We start from the raw sequence: 17,069 nt of genomic DNA, 5'->3' as shown, positions 1-17,069 counted from the left end.
CGGTGTGGGTCTCCCGCTACGGCACCCCTGCTGATCTCTCCTCTGACCGTGGCTCACAGTTTACTTCAGAGCTGTGGGCAGCGGTGGCGGAGAATCTGGGGGTCAAGCTCCACCGCACAACCGCCTATCACCCGCAGGCGAACGGGCTCTGTGAGCGTTTCCATCGATCCATGAAGGCCGCCCTTCGAGCCAGCCTCACGGACAGCGACTGGCTTGATAAGCTGCCGTGGGTCATGCTGGGGCTCAGGACAGCGCCTAAGGAGGACCTCCAGTCGTCGTCCGCTGAGCTGGTGTTTGGACAGCCGCTGCGGGTCCCCGGTGACTTCATTCCCAAGTCAACGGAGCCCTGGTCCGCCGCCGCTCAGCGCGCCTCCCTGCTGGACAGCGCCAGGACCTTCGTCCCGGTCCCGACTACGCAGCATGGTGTCCCTACTTCGAGGGTGCCCCCGGAGCTGCACTCAGCGAGGTTCGTTTTCATTCGTCATGATGGCCACAGGACTCCACTACGTCCTCCTTATGACGGGCCTTTCCGTGTCATCGAGGCCGGAGCCAAGAACTTCATGGTTGACATGGGGGGTAGGCCTGAGTGTGTGTCCGTTGATCGCCTCAAACCGGCCCACTTGGACCTTGAACTGCCCCTGGACTTGGCCCTGCCACCGCGCAGAGGCCGGCCTCCAGTCCTACCTCCCCTGCCGCGCCCTGGCCATTCCCCCCTCCGACCCCGACAACCCCCCGCAGCTCGCGAGCCCCCGGTCGTCACTGCCCCCCGTCCTTCCCTGCAGGAGGACGTGATGGGCGATGTCACACCTCCTCCCGCACCTCCTGACTTTACCTACGATCGTAGGGGCCGGGCCATACGCCCTCCTCGCCGTGAGGATTTCCAATATTGAGGTGAACACTGGGGGGGCTGGTGTAGTGACTACATTATGGGTTCATGTTCTCCTCTTACTGTTGGTTGTGTAGTGGGAGGGAACCAGTTCTGGCACTAGGGGCAGAGGGGAGGATTATTAACGTTGCAACTTCCTGTTTAGACACAACAGTTTTGGTGATCTATTTTCTGGTCCTGTACTGAGAGTACAAGTTGTTATTTTGATTAAACAGTTATCATTACGTTGCCTACGTCTTTCCTTTTTCCTCCGGCACTACACTATCTCCATTTTTGTCAAAATTGAGTTTTTTTACATAATCTGATCCATTAGGTGTTATTTTTAAAATGTTGACATTTTTGAGTTAGTAATTCATAAAATACAAAGGTTCCATCTCACAAAACATAATGGAATGTAAACACTTTGACGCTCAATATCTCTGAACTACCCTAAACGGAGATAGAACCTTATCATTCTAAACGGAGATAGAACCTTATCATTCTAAACGGAGATAGAACCTTCTCATTGTAAACGGAGATAGAACCTTATCATTCTAAACGGAGATAGAACGTTATCATTCTAAACGGAGATAGAACCTTATCATTCTAAACGGAGATAGAACCTTATCATTCTAAACGGAGATAGAACCTTACAATGGGTAAAAAAAGCTTCCTTAAACTTGTTTATATTGTGTTGTAATAAAATAATTTCTTGTGTTACAGAAGGAGAATGCAGTCCAATCACCCTCGAGAAGGTGCTGGAGTTCACCTCTGGAGCTTCATCAGTGCCTCCACTGGGATTTCCATCTTGTCCACAAATCCAATTAAATTTTTTGTTTGTTTTTGCAGCCTAAGGATGGCCTGTTTAACTTGCATTGAGGTCCGTTGACTGCATGTTGTGCAAATGCTAAACCAGTAGAGTGGTTCACTGGATTGAATTGAATTGAATGTCAACTGTTAATAAACTGTTATATTACAATTATACCAACTATGATTTCAGACTTGCTGACTGAGAGGTTTTAACGATTACAATAGACATACCAAATGACTGTACAGCTCATACGTCCACTGCTGAAATATAGCATTTACTTATTTCAAGTTGTCTTTTGCCAACATGCAACATGCTTACAGGATTACCCCAGTAGTACAACAGTAAACATGCTTTTATTATATTAAAATGTGTCATTGATAAGCTTAAGAGAAGTGCACATATGAAGTCAAAAACACTACTTAGTCATAACATTTCAAACATGTCATACGCATTAACATTTGAAAAACTGGTATAAAGTTTCAGGTTGCAATAAGATTTGAAATGTCTGCACAGCATGTCAGATACTTTATCTTCAAATCAGATATGTGATCAATGGCACGACAGATTGACTCCTGTTGCTGTTGACTGAGATTGATTTGAGGTTGCTCTACAATTACAGCTGGGAGATCATCATCATCAGTAGTGGGTAAAGAGTCAATTCCATGCTGCGCCAGAACTGCCTCCAAATTGTGTGGTGTGTAGGGATTTTCCCCGAACACATTGTTGATTGCTGCACTGTCCGTTGCCATATTTGAGAGCATTCCTTCTGTCCAGATTTGAGTTGGTGTTCGGTTGTGTTCCGTATGCAAAGCATGGTTGTTCCAGGCCTCCCTAAAGCGCTCTTGGCTTTTTTGAATCTCAGGAAGAAAAACAATGTGAAGTGAAAGTTTGGGGATATCATCACTGGGATCCAGAAGCTGTGAATCCTCAAGGGAGTAGAACATGCTGTAAAAGGATTGCAACACATGCAAAAACACATCCCTCCAAAGACGTTCAATTCTCTGGTTATGGACTGATTCCCCTGTAATGAAACTCCGCCGCTCAATGCCCTGCACAAGATTCATGAATAAGGCCACCTGTATATTCTCACCACCATAATCTGATCTGACTCTAGAGGGTAGTCCATAAAGGGATGTGGCTTTAAGAAACTGAGACAACACAGTGGTGGCACGGTTGTCAGTGTTGCAACTCAGGTAAGTGATCAGCCAAGAGTGTCCATCTATGGCACCATGAACCGGTAAGCCCCATCTAAAATGGTGAATACAAAGACAGAACAAATACTTGTGGTTAATAAACAAGTCAATATTTAAAGTGTGAAACAAAAACAAAAAAGGCATCAAATAGTTGCAAGGTGTTATGACAATGCAGTGTTAAATGTCATCACTGTCAATAGCCTACCACAATAATTATTTGAGTTGCAGGCAAACAACAATTTTACCATGATGAATTCACCTTATGAGGCGCATATTCCCATCGATATGCCACAGGCTGTTGGGGTATGGTACATGATACACCCGTCTTGCCACAGTGCTGCTCCAGCAGTAGCTGCTGGGTTTATCTGAGCCAACATCTCACGCACCCTACGCCGTGGAACCAGCAGTCCATCTGCACGCAGCAAGGCTCTCATCATCTGAAATTGTAATCATGTAAATTACTAAAAAAATAGAATTAAATGTTTTGCAGCAATAAAACTCTAGAATACAGTAGTAACCCATTAATTACCTCATATCCAGAGTTTGGATACAGGCCATGAAGTCGTCTTACATGACGTTCAAGTTCTTCATCACCTGTCACTGAAAATCTACTCCTCACTGGTATACCAAGCAACTTCGACCTCTTGTAGAGAAATGATGAGGAGCATCCCAGAATGTTTGCCATTTGCTTAACTGTGTTGCCTTGCTTCATAAGAAAATCTATTTGGTCCCTGGTTATATTGATGGCTGGACACCCTCGTCGTCCTGAAACAAAGGAGAGAATATTTTAATATTCATTTAAAGTATTTATCACAAATGACATTTCACTGAAAACCACTGTTGCGTCAGTCTGTCGCCAAGACAACTCATGAGAAACGGTCTGAGTTCGCTAACAAGATCTGTTTGTTTTCATGATTCATTGTAAAGCAGAGGCTGGGTCTCTGACAGGAAATAAGCTAGTTGAGTAGGCAAAGATGTGTGGTTCCAGGCAGAGAATCACGGGGGAGATCAATTTAATCCTCCGTCTTTGGGGCAAGGAGTCCTTGCTTTGCGGTTAATTAATTAATTATTCTTTGACTTCTCTGCTGATATTGTCCATTACAGACAGAACTTTTTCAAGTTTACCGGAGAATTCTGTTTTCATATTGAGGATGGCCATGAGAATATCCTCCGAGCTCAGCCCACGGCACTGTTCGTACTGCTTTCCTCAATATTATAATTATAATAATAATATTATATTATTATATATATATATAATATAATATAATATTATATTATATTATATATAATAATAAGTATTAATTATTTTCCTCAAACACTTGACACTTGACACTTGACACGTGACTCCAAACACACGCTGATTGGCTAAATCGCATCCATTACTTCTCGACGGACTGTGAGGTGAACTTCTGCCACCTAGTGGACAGGCGGTATACCCTTCAAACTTGACATCATCTGCTCAACGTCATCTTCTGTTGTCTGTTGTCTTTTAAAGTAAGTATTATATAGAGTTAATCTATATAACAGATCATAGAAGAGTTAACCGAACTGTGGTAAGTAGATAGCTGTTCATGAGATTCATCCAGAGATAGTTTTAGTCAGAAAGCCAGCTCCGTTCGTGTCGCATATTCCCGCCTGAACACGGGAGAGAAGGCTAGCGACCTAGCTTAGCTAGCTAGTTGTGTTATAATGATGAGTTATGAACTGTTATAAGCTACTGTAGTTAACAAGGTAACTACTTATGTTAATGCTTGCCTATTATTCTAGTCTCGTCCTCCTAACGAGACAATTAACGGTAGTTCTGAGTGGTATTTTAGAATACTACGGATCTCTTTCTAAATTTCGTGTCCACGAAATAGGCTAGTCATTTGTTGCCTCAAAATAGGCTACTTAATTCGTGGCCTCGAAGTACTAATTTGTGGGCTCCAGTGATTACTGTTTTCATTTCTTTGTGTTACAGACGTGGATAAGTCGGGATTTGTGTCCAGTGCTTTTGTGGGCTAGGTGACCATTGGAGACCTATTGAAGATGGAGTCAGGGGACGGTGCTGCGTCTTCTCAGGCTAAGAGGAAGATGGTAGTCAAGAGGAATCCAACACAGAAGAAGCCACTGGTCAAGCACCTTTCAGAGGAGGGGTTGGACAGATGGGGTCAAAGCTTACCTGTGGAGGTGTTAGTTATTATATTTAAGTTGGTGGTTCAGAAAGACGGTGCTGTACCATTTTTGTGCAGGTAATGCATTTTTGGGTGCTCATCTCAGTGTCATTAAACTCATGTAATGCACATAGATCATAGTTACTTCCAAGTTATCAATTTAAAATATGTTTATTTGTCCTTTTAGTTTATTTGAACATAAAATAACTATTAAAATATGATGAAGTAAATAGATGCAGCCTAATCCACCAATATATGGACATCAGTAAGTCAAACACAACACATACACAAGGCATATACCACTAAATCAATAAATAGGCATTTCAAATCTCTGGTGATAGAGGATGATATTTTGCTTTCTATCCCGCCGATGCAGGGCGGCCAGAGTATGCCATCTATGGAACGCTGCAGCAGCCAGTCCAACTCTCTGGCGGAATGTTTCTGTTGGCCACTGCTGGTTAGAACCAGGCAAGACCCAGTTACCTGAAACAGAACTGAAGATCAGGAACACCATCAGCTGGCTCGCGCAGAACAGGTCAGTGGCCTATTGTTTGGTATGATTCCATCCTGGTACAGTAACTATGAATTCTGGTAACTTCAACTGGGACATGTTGGGTAACCTTATGGATGGATATCGCATGCGCCTACAACTTTTCACCTTGACAACACCTCTAAGTGTGTACAGTGTTATTATACATGTCTGTCTGTTTTTCAGGTTCTCTCAACTCAGAGAGTTTTCCCTTAATCACTGGGAAAACCAAGTTGACTATGTTGTAGAGGTAAGGCTACATAATGTCGTTTTGCTATTTCGTGCCTCCATTAACAAAATATGTTCGTTGTGCGATACTTGTTCTACATTTCAATTGGATCAAGGCACTTGCAAGCCATTGTTTTTATCAACCTTTATGTTATGTCAAATGTTAAAATGTTTCCAAATAGGTTGTGTCCCGGTCCTGCCCTCACCTACGCTCACTCAAGCTGTGCTTTTGTACTGGTGTAACGGGGAAGGCCTTCCAGAGCCTTGCAGACAACTGTCGCTCTCTGGATAGCATCAACGTGCAGAACTCAGAGGTAGACCAAGGAGTGTGTTCACAAACATGTAATGGATGACACACACAGACAGACACACACACACAGCCAAACGCACACGCTGTTGTCAAAATATTTAACAGTCTGATACTTTACCTGACGGTGGAGTGATTTTTAGTCTTGACGAATCATAATGTTCACTACGTGTTGGTGTTTTTGGCTACTCTGAATTTCACAGACATTCGTTGTAATAGGACTAGAGAAATGCTTTGTGTCATAGTGGATAGATAGATCTTTGATCGTTTTCTATTGTTGCTACGGGTGCAGGTTGAAGGCCTTGTCACCTACTTGGGATCCCATGGCAGTCAGATTAGACAAATTCTGATTACCATCGGGATGATCGGGTGCAGTAATTGCAGACTTCTCTTCGCTGCCATCTCTGTGAGTTTACCCTTCTATGAATTCCTAATTCAGGAGACCTGAATGATGATGATGATTTCAGTCTCTACCCACTATCATTGAATCATCATTTCCCTCGTTGACTTTGAACTCTACATGTGATGGTCATCTTTCAGTAACCGACTGTCATTTGTTGGATAAAGTAGTTTCCATGTAGTAAACTACTTTTTTCCAAGTAGCTTTAGTATAATTCAGACTATATTTCTCTCACGGGTAGTTTTAGTATAGTTCAACTTCTTTCCTTGTTAAGTAATTGGTAATCTAGTTAAATATATTTTCAGAATAGCTTCCCCAACACTGATTTTACAATACATGTATTGCATTAGCTAATTACCCAATGAACTTGATAACTCTATAGAGAGGATGCTGCCCTGAGTTACAACTGCTGGATATCAACTCAAACCTGGACAAAGGATACTACGAGCTTCCCATCCGTGTCCAAGCTCTACAAAATGGCTGTCCTAAACTGCAGGTATTGTACTTAGGATTGACCCACCAGACAGAGACAGGGATTTTTCTGTTTGTTACCATGACATACCAATCATTTTTTAGTAGTAGATTTTGGTACTAAAACATCCACTGTTGTTAAATGTTAATTTGGAGAGTAACAGATCCAGTAATTGAAAGCAGGATGCACAGGCATAAAGGCTTTTAAACATACATTCATTGTATTGATCACGTTCAAGTTCAAAAGCTTTATTGTCCAATTTTAGGGTTAACATTTTCATTTCTATTCAGTTTCTATGGCTTAAAACAGAACAACACACCATGGTTTTATATCTGGGCTTTTACCAAGGGTGGCTGGTAGTGTACAGCGTGAAAGACAACTGACACACATGAGGTTCTCCGACAAGGACAGTAGAACCTTTTGGGTTCTATAGTTGCTAAGGGACTGAAATATAAGCCCTTTGAGAATAGAATAGAACAGCATTTAATTAATGAGGTTGGATGAAGCCTGCTTCAGGTCGCTTTGGATAAAAGCGTCTGCTAAATGTTCAAATGTAAAATGTAACACACCACCTGAGCTTTACTTATCTGTTCTTGTTTGTTCCAGACCTTTCGGATGCTGGATGTCGTACCAATTCCCATAGTGACGCGTAACAGGACTGGCGCCGACATCGGTTTCCCCTTGCTGGAGGAGCTGTGTTTGGTCACCACCTCTTATGTGTCCTACATGACCAACCTGGCCCTAGAGGACATTCTCTACGACTCCCCCAAGCTGCGTGTGCTGGACCTGAGAGGCTGCTCGTGTGTTACATCAGCTTTCCTTACTGGTCTCCCTTGTGAAGGTATTGTTCTATGTTGTGTTCTATAGGGGCCATACCCTCACTGGGTGGCTCTGTACACAGCGATATGAATAGAATAGCAGAGATGTTCAGTTGAATGTGTACATGCTTGTTATGCTGCTTTATAAGTCCACAACACCACAGGCATGTTCATCCAGACCATTGTTGATACAACATGTGACCTTTAACCCTAAATCAAATGCATGATATGACTTCGTCTCTCTTGCTACCTCATTGGTTACTTACCAGGAAGTACCAGTGACAACACAGATTATATATTCTAAACTCACTTGCTGTTCTCTGTGTTGTTTTCATCAGAGCTTGAGTGTCTGTTCTGGGGCCTGCACCTCGACATAAAGGCGTCTGCATCCTGGATGGGACTCCATCTGCTGACCCAGAAATGGAGCAGTACCTTGCAGGAGCTGGACTTCTCAAACCATCTCACCCCTGAGGGGGACTTGGAGAGGGCCATGGCCAACCTGGCGCAGGGAACAGGTGCCGGCTCCATACGGTCGCTAAACCTCAAGGGGACCAAGGTCACAACATCTGCCCTCAGGTAGACCACATCTGATTCCAACCTCCACCATTCAACTGAAAGCTCATTATTGGGGAAAACTACTAATGAATCCAATACTTTTAACTTAAGATATTGTGTTGGATATGTCTCCTGATTTGGTTTATCATAACAAGACAAAAAAACGACTACTACTTTGAATCGCAACACTTGTGACCTGCCCTTAATTATTTAAATGTTTTACACTAACCATTTAGCAGACACTTTTATCCAAAGCGATTTACAATTACATATTACATGGACAGTCTCCCTGGAGTAATGTAGGACTAAGTGCCTTACACAAGGGCACACTAGTGATTTGAACTCATGACCTTCTGATCACCAGTCCAATTCACTATTCACTACCTACCCCTATTGCCCTCTACAGCAACCACTCAAATCAGAAAATCGTATGTTTTCTGTGTTTTGCAGGTTAATCATCGGCCAGTCTACAGCTCTAAACTACTTGAGCCTGTCCTCCTGTCGCAACGTTCCCAGGGGACTCAAAGGAGTGCATCATGGCCAAGAGGATATCCACCAGCTGCTGGCCAAACTGGAATAAGTTAATACAGTTAATACTACCAGTTAATACTAGTTAATACAGTTAATACTACCAGTTAATACTAGTTAATACATTTAATACTACCAGTTAATACAGTTAATACTACCAGTTAATACTAGTTCATACAGTTAATACTACCAGAACTGGTTTGGTTTGATGCAGCGATGTATAAGCCTTGGTTCTCTGGTTTAGGACTATTAAATGATGTTATGAACATGGTTTTCATGCAGTCATTAAAAAGCTTATTTTTTTTAAACAGAGATAGAACCTTATCATTCTAAACGGAGATAGAACCTTACAATGGGTAAAAAAAAGCTTCCTTAAACTTGTTTATATTGTGTTGTAATATAATAATTTCTTGTGTTACAGAAGGAGAATGCAGTCCAATCACCCTCGAGAAGGTGCTGGAGTTCACCTCTGGAGCTTCATCAGTGCCTCCACTGGGATTTCCATCTTGTCCACAAATCCAATTCAATTTTTTGTTTGTTTTTGCAGCCTAAGGATGGCCTGTTTAACTTGCATTGAGGTCCGTTGACTGCATGTTGTGCAAATGCTAAACCAGTAGAGTGGTTCACTGGATTGAATTGAATTGAATGTCAACTGTTAATAAACTGTTATATTACAATTATACCAACTATGATTTCAGACTTGCTCACTGAGAGGTTTTAACGATTACAATAGACTTACCAAATGACTGTACAGCTCATACGTCCACTGCTGAAATATAGCATTTACTTATTTCAAGTTGTCTTTTGCCAACATGCAACATGCTTACTGGATTACCCCAGTAGTACAACAGTAAACATGCTTTTATTATATTAAAATGTGTCATTGATAAGCTTAAGAGAAGTGCACATATGAAGTCAAAAACACTACTTAGTCATAACATTTCAAACATGTCATACGCATTAACATTTGAAAAACTGGTATAAAGTTTCAGGTTGCAATAAGATTTGAAATGTCTGCACAGCATGTCAGATACTTTATCTTCAAATCAGATGTGATCAATGGCACGACAGATTGACTCCTGTTTCTGTTGACTGAGATTGATTTGAGGTTGCTCTACAATTACAGCTGGGAGATCATCATCATCAGTAGTGGGTAAAGAGTCAATTCCATGCTGCGCCAGAACTGCCTCCAAATTGTGTGGTGTGTAGGGATTTTCCCCGAACACATTGTTGATTGCTGCACTGTCCGTTGCCATATTTGAGAGCATTCCTTCTGTCCAGATTTGAGTTGGTGTTCGGTTGTGTTCCGTACGCAAAGCATGGTTGTTCCAGGCCTCCCTAAAGCGCTCTTGGCTTTTTTGAATCTCAGGAAGAAAAACAATGTGAAGTGAAAGTTTGTGGATATCATCACTGGGATCCAGAAGCTGTGAATCCTCAAGGGAGTAGAACATGCTGTAAAAGGATTGCAACACATGCAAAAACACATCCCTCCAAAGACGTTCAATTCTCTGGTTATGGACTGATTCCCCTGTAATGAAACTCCGCCGCTCAATGCCCTGCACAAGATTCATGAATAAGGCCACCTGTATATTCTCACCACCATAATCTGATCTGACTCTAGAGGGTAGTCCATAAAGGGATGTGGCTTTAAGAAACTGAGACAACACAGTGGTGGCACGGTTGTCAGTGTTGCAACTCAGGTAAGTGATCAGCCGAGAGTGTCCATCTATGGCACCATGAACCGGTAAGCCCCATCTAAAATGGTGAATACAAAGACAGAACAAATACTTGTGGTTAATAAACAAGTAAATATTTAAAGTGTGAAACAAAAACAAAAAAGGCATCAAATAGTTGCAAGGTGTTATGACAATGCAGTGTTAAATGTCATCACTGTCAATAGCCTACCACAATAATTATTTGAGTTGCAGGCAAACAACAATTTTACCATGATGAATTCACCTTATGAGGCGCATATTCCCATCGATATGCCACAGGCTGTTGGGGTATGGTACATGATACACCCGTCTTGCCACAGTGCTGCTCCATCTCCTAGCAGTAGCTGCTGGGTTTATCTGAGCCAACATCTCACGCACCCTACGCCGTGGAACCAGCAGTCCATCTGCACGCAGCAAGGCTCTCATCATCTGAAATTGTAATCATGTAAATTACTAAAAAAATAGAATTAAATGTTTTGCAGCAATAAAACTCTAGAATACAGTAGTAACCCATTAATTACCTCATATCCAGAGTTTGGATACAGGCCATGAAGTCGTCTTACATGACGTTCAAGTTCTTCATCACCTGTCACTGAAAATCTACTCCTCACTGGTATACCAAGCAACTTCGACCTCTTGTAGAGAAATGATGAGGAGCATCCCAGAATGTTTGCCATTTGCTTAACTGTGTTGCCTTGCTTCATAAGAAAATCTATTTGGTCCCTGGTTATATTGATGGCTGGACACCCTCGTCGTCCTGAAACAAAGGAGAGAATATTTTAATATTCATTTAAAGTATTTATCACAAATGACATTTCACTGAAAACCACTGTTGCGTCAGTCTGTCGCCAAGACAACTCATGAGAAACGGTCTGAGTTCGCTAACAAGATCTGTTTGTTTTCATGATTCATTGTAAAGCAGAGGCTGGGTCTCTGACAGGAAATAAGCTAGTTGAGTAGGCAAAGATGTGTGGTTCCAGGCAGAGAATCACGGGGGAGATCAATTTAATCCTCCGTCTTTGGGGCAAGGAGTCCTTGCTTTGCGGTTAATTAATTAATTATTCTTTGACTTCTCTGCTGATATTGTCCATTACAGACAGAACTTTTTCAAGTTTACCGGAGAATTCTGTTTTCATATTGAGGATGGCCTTGAGAATATCCTCCGAGCTCAGCCCACGGCACTGTTCGTACTGCTTTCCTCAATATTATAATTATAATAATAATATTATATTATTATATATATATATATAATATAATATTATATTATATTATATATAATAATAATTATTAATTATTTTCCTCAAACACTTGACACTTGACACTTGACACGTGACTCCAAACACACGCTGATTGGCTAAATCGCATCCATTACTTCTCGACGGACTGTGAGGTGAACTTCTGCCACCTAGTGGACAGGCGGTATACCCTTCAAACGGGACATCATCTGCCAACGTCATCTTCTGTTGTCTGTTGTCTTTTAAAGTAAGTATTATATAGAGTTAATCTATATAACAGATCATAGAAGAGTTAACCGAACTGTGGTAAGTAGATAGCTGTTCATGAGATTCATCCAGAGATAGTTTTAGTCAGAAAGCCAGCTCCGTTCGTGTCGCATATTCCCGCCTGAACACGGAAGAGAAGGCTAGCGACCTAGCTTAGCTAGCTAGTTGTGTTATAATGATGAGTTATGAACAGTTATAAGCTACTGTAGTTAACAAGGTAACTACTTATGTTAATGCTTGCCTATTATTCTAGTCTCGTCCTCCTAACGAGACAATTAACGGTAGTTCTGAGTGGTATTTTAGAATACTACGGATCTCTTTCTAAATTTCGTGTCCACGAAATAGGCTAGTCATTTGTTGCCTCAAAATAGGCTACTTAATTCGTGGCCTCGAAGTACTAATTTGTGGGCTCCAGTGATTACTGTTTTCATTTCTTTGTGTTACAGACGTGGATAAGTCGGGATTTGTGTCCAGTGCTTTTGTGGGCTAGGTGACCATTGGAGACCTATTGAAGATGGAGTCAGGGGACGGTGCTGCGTCTTCTCAGGCTAAGAGGAAGATGGTAGTCAAGAGGAATCCAACACAGAAGAAGCCACTGGTCAAGCACCTTTCAGAGGAGGGGTTGGACAGATGGGGTCAAAGCTTACCTGTGGACGTGTTAGTTCATATATTTAAGTTGGTGGTTCAGAAAGACGGTGCTGTACCATTTTTGTGCAGGTAATGCATTTTTTGGTGCTCATCTCAGTGTCATTAAACTCATGTAATGCACATAGATCATAGTTACTTCCAAGTTATCAATTTAAAATATGTTTCTTTGTCCTTTTAGTTTATTTGAACATAAAATAACTATTAAAATATGATGAAGTAAATAGATGCAGCCTAATCCACCAATATATGGACATCAGTAAGTCAAACACAACACATACACAAGGCATATACCACTAAATCAATAAATAGGCATTTCAAATCTCTGGTGATAGAGGATGATATTTTGCTTTCTATCCCGCCGATGCAGGGCGGCCAGAGTATGCCATCTATGGAACGCTGCAGCAGCCAGTCCAACTCTCTGGCGGAATGTTTCTGTTGGCCACTGCTGGTTAGAACCAGGCAAGACCCAGTTACCTGAAACAGAACTGAAGATCAGGAACACCATCAGCTGGCTCGCGCAGAACAGGTCAGTGGCCTATTGTTTGGTATGATTCCATCCTGGTACAGTAACTATGAATTCTGGTAACTTCAACTGGGACATGTTGGGTTGTCTTATGGATGGATATCGCATGCTCCTACAACTTTTCACCTTGACAACACCTCTAAGTGTGTACAGTGTTATTATACATGTCTGTCTGTTTTTCAGGTTCTCTCAACTCAGAGAGTTTTCCCTTAATCACTGGGAAAACCAAGTTGACTATGTTGTAGAGGTAAGGCTACATAATGTCGTTTTGCTATTTCGTGCCTCCATTAACAAAATATGTTCGTTGTGCGATACTTGTTCTACATTTCAATTGGATCAAGGCACTTGCAAGCCATTGTTTTTATCAACCTTTATGTTATGTCAAATGTTAAAATGTTTCCAAATAGGTTGTGTCCCGGTCCTGCCCTCACCTACGCTCACTCAAGCTGTGCTTTTGTACTGGTGTAACGGGGAAGGCCTTCCAGAGCCTTGCAGACAACTGTCGCTCTCTGGATAGCATCAACGTGCAGAACTCAGAGGTAGACCAAGGAGTGTGTTCACAAACATGTAATGGATGACACACACAGACAGACACACACACACAGCCAAACGCACACGCTGTTGTCAAAATATTTAACAGTCTGATACTTTACCTGACGGTGGAGTGATTTTTAGTCTTGACGAATCATAATGTTCACTACGTGTTGGTGTTTTTGGCTACTCTGAATTTCACAGACATTCGTTGTAATAGGACTAGAGAAATGCTTTGTGTTATAGTGGATAGATAGATCTTTGATCGTTTTCTATTGTTGCTACGGGTGCAGGTTGAAGGCCTTGTCACCTACTTGGGATCCCATGGCAGTCAGATTAGACAAATTCTGTTTACCATCGGGATGATCGGGTGCAGTAATTGCAGACTTCTCTTCGCTGCCATCTCTGTGAGTTTACCCTTCTATGAATTCCTAATTCAGGAGACCTGAATGATGATGATGATTTCAGTCTCTACCCACTATCATTGAATCATCATTTCCCTCGTTGACTTTGAACTCTACATGTGATGGTCATCTTTCAGTAACCGACTGTCATTTGTTGGATAAAGTAGTTTCCATGTAGTAAACTACTTTTTTCCAAGTAGCTTTAGTATAATTCAGACTATATTTCTCTCACGGGTAGTTTTAGTATAGTTCAACTTCTTTCCTTGTTAAGTAATTGGTAATCTAGTTAAATATATTTTCAGAATAGCTTCCCCAACACTGATTTTACAATACATGTATTGCATTAGCTAATTACCCAATGAACTTGATAACTCTATAGAGAGGATGCTGCCCTGAGTTACAACTGCTGGATATCAACTCAAACCTGGACAAAGGATACTACGAGCTTCCCATCCGTGTCCAAGCTCTACAAAATGGCTGTCCTAAACTGCAGGTATTGTACTTAGGATTGACCCACCAGACAGAGACAGGGATTTTTCTGTTTGTTACCATGACATACCAATCATTTTTTAGTAGTAGATTTTGGTACTAAAACATCCACTGTTGTTAAATGTTAATTTGGAGAGTAACAGATCAAGTAATTGAAAGCAGGATGCACAGGCATAAAGGCTTTTAAACATACATTCATTGTATTGATCACGTTCAAGTTCAAAAGCTTTATTGTCCAATTTTAGGGTTAACATTTTCATTTCTATTCAGTTTCTATGGCTTAAAACAGAACAACACACCATGGTTTTATATCTGGGCTTTTACCAAGGGTGGCTGGTAGTGTACAGCGTGAAAGACAACTGACACACATGAGGTTCTCCGACAAGGACAGTAGAACCTTTTGGGTTCTATAGTTGCTAAGGGACTGAAATATAAGCCCTTTGAGAATAGAATAGAACAGCATTTAATTAATGAGGTTGGATGAAGCCTGCTTCAGGTCGCTTTGGATAAAAGCGTCTGCTAAATGTTCAAATGTAAAATGTAACACACCACCTGAGCTTTACTTATCTGTTCTTGTTTGTTCCAGACCTTTCGGATGCTGGATGTCGTACCAATTCCCATAGTGACGCGTAACAGGACTGGCGCCGACATCGGTTTCCCCTTGCTGGAGGAGCTGTGTTTGGTCACCACCTCTTATGTGTCCTACATGACCGACCAGGCCCTAGAGGACATTCTCTACGACTCCCCCAAGCTGCGTGTGCTGAACCTGAGAGGCTATTCGTGGGTTACATCAGCTGGCCTTACTTGGCTCCCTTGTGAAGGTATTGTTCTATGTTGTGTTCTATAGGGGCCATACCCTCACTGGGTGGCTCTGTACACAGCGATATGAATAGAATAGCAGAGATGTTCAGTTGAATGTGTACATGCTTGTTATGCTGCTTTATAAGTCCACAACACCACAGGCATGTTCATCCAGACCATTGTTGATACAACATGTGACCTTTAACCCTAAATCAAATGCATGATATGACTTCGTCTCTCTTGCTACCTCATTGGTTACTTACCAGGAAGTACCAGTGACAACACAGATTATATATTCTAAACTCACTTGCTGTTCTCTGTGTTGTTTTCATCAGAGCTTGAGTGTCTGTTCTGGGGCCTGCACCTCGACATAAAGGTGTCTGCATCCTGGATGGGACTCCATCTGCTGACCCAGAAATGGAGCAGTACCTTGCAGGAGCTGGACTTCTCAAACCATCTCACCCCTGAGGGGGACTTGGAGAGGGCCATGGCCAACCTGGCGCAGGGAACAGGTGCCGGCTCCATACGGTCGCTAAACCTCAAGGGGACCAAGGTCACAACATCTGCCCTCAGGTAGACCACATCTGATTCCAACCTCCACCATTCAACTGAAAGCTCATTATTGGGGAAAACTACTAATGAATCCAATACTTTTAACTTAAGATATTGTGTTGGATATGTCTCCTGATTTGGTTTATCATAACAAGACAAAAAAACGACTACTACTTTGAATCGCAACACTTGTGACCTGCCCTTAATTATTTAAATGTTTTACACTAACCATTTAGCAGACACTTTTATCCAAAGCGATTTACAATTACATATTACATGGACAGTCTCCCTGGAGTAATGTAGGACTAAGTGCCTTACACAAGGGCACACTAGTGATTTGAACTCATGACCTTCTGATCACCAGTCCAATTCACTATTCACTACCTACCCCTATTGCCCTCTACAGCAACCACTCAAATCAGAAAATCGTATGTTTTCTGTGTTTTGCAGGTTAATCATCGGCCAGTCTACAGCTCTAAACTACTTGAGCCTGTCCTCCTGTCGCAACGTTCCCAGGGGACTCAAAGGAGTGCATCATGGCCAAGAGGATATCCACCAGCTGCTGGCCAAACTGGAATAAGTTAATACAGTTAATACTACCAGTTAATACTAGTTAATACAGTTAATACTACCAGTTAATACTAGTTAATACATTTAATACTACCAGTTAATACAGTTAATACTACCAGTTAATACTAGTTCATACAGTTAATACTACCAGAACTGGTTTGGTTTGATGCAGCGATGTATAAGCCTTGGTTCTCTGGTTTAGGACTATTAAATGATGTTATGAACATGGTTTTCATGCAGTCATTAAAAAGCTTATTTTTTTTAAACGGAGATAGAACCTTATCATTCTAAACGGAGATAGAACCTTACAATGGGTAAAAAAAAGCTTCCTTAAACTTGTTTATATTGTGTTGTAATATAATAATTTCTTGTGTTACAGAAGGAGAATGCAGTCCAATCACCCTCGAGAAGGTGCTGGAGTTCACCTCTGGAGCTTCATCAGTGCCTCCACTGGGATTTCCATCTTGTCCACAAA

At 41.7% G+C, this 17,069-nt stretch overlaps 2 protein-coding genes across 2 annotated transcripts; both read left to right on the top strand.

Moving 5' to 3' along the window:
- Positions 1-4,897: 4,897 nt before the first annotated feature.
- LOC308163818 (F-box/LRR-repeat protein 6-like) lies at positions 4,898-8,911 on the top strand (the record flags this gene model as incomplete). Its single annotated transcript, XM_080538008.1, has 9 exons — positions 4,898-5,100; positions 5,399-5,557; positions 5,738-5,801; positions 5,962-6,099; positions 6,379-6,492; positions 6,869-6,982; positions 7,565-7,799; positions 8,115-8,352; positions 8,782-8,911. The coding sequence occupies 9 exons, from the start codon at positions 4,898-4,900 to the stop codon at positions 8,909-8,911; spliced, it is 1,395 nt and encodes a 464-aa protein (XP_080394134.1).
- A 3,679-nt stretch (positions 8,912-12,590) lies between these two features.
- On the top strand, positions 12,591-16,604 carry LOC308163817 (F-box/LRR-repeat protein 6-like; the record flags this gene model as incomplete). The annotated part of the gene is made up of 9 exons (XM_080538007.1): positions 12,591-12,793; positions 13,092-13,250; positions 13,431-13,494; positions 13,655-13,792; positions 14,072-14,185; positions 14,562-14,675; positions 15,258-15,492; positions 15,808-16,045; positions 16,475-16,604. 9 exons carry the CDS (start codon positions 12,591-12,593, stop codon positions 16,602-16,604), a joined length of 1,395 nt encoding a protein of 464 aa, XP_080394133.1.
- Between the last annotated feature and the right edge of the window lie 465 nt (positions 16,605-17,069).

This window comes from Nansenia antarctica (assembly GCF_963989245.1).
Source record: "Nansenia antarctica genome assembly, chromosome: 8".
NCBI classification, from domain to species: Eukaryota; Metazoa; Chordata; class Actinopteri; order Argentiniformes; family Microstomatidae; genus Nansenia; species Nansenia antarctica.
This window is presented reverse-complemented; position numbering and strand designations above follow the sequence as displayed.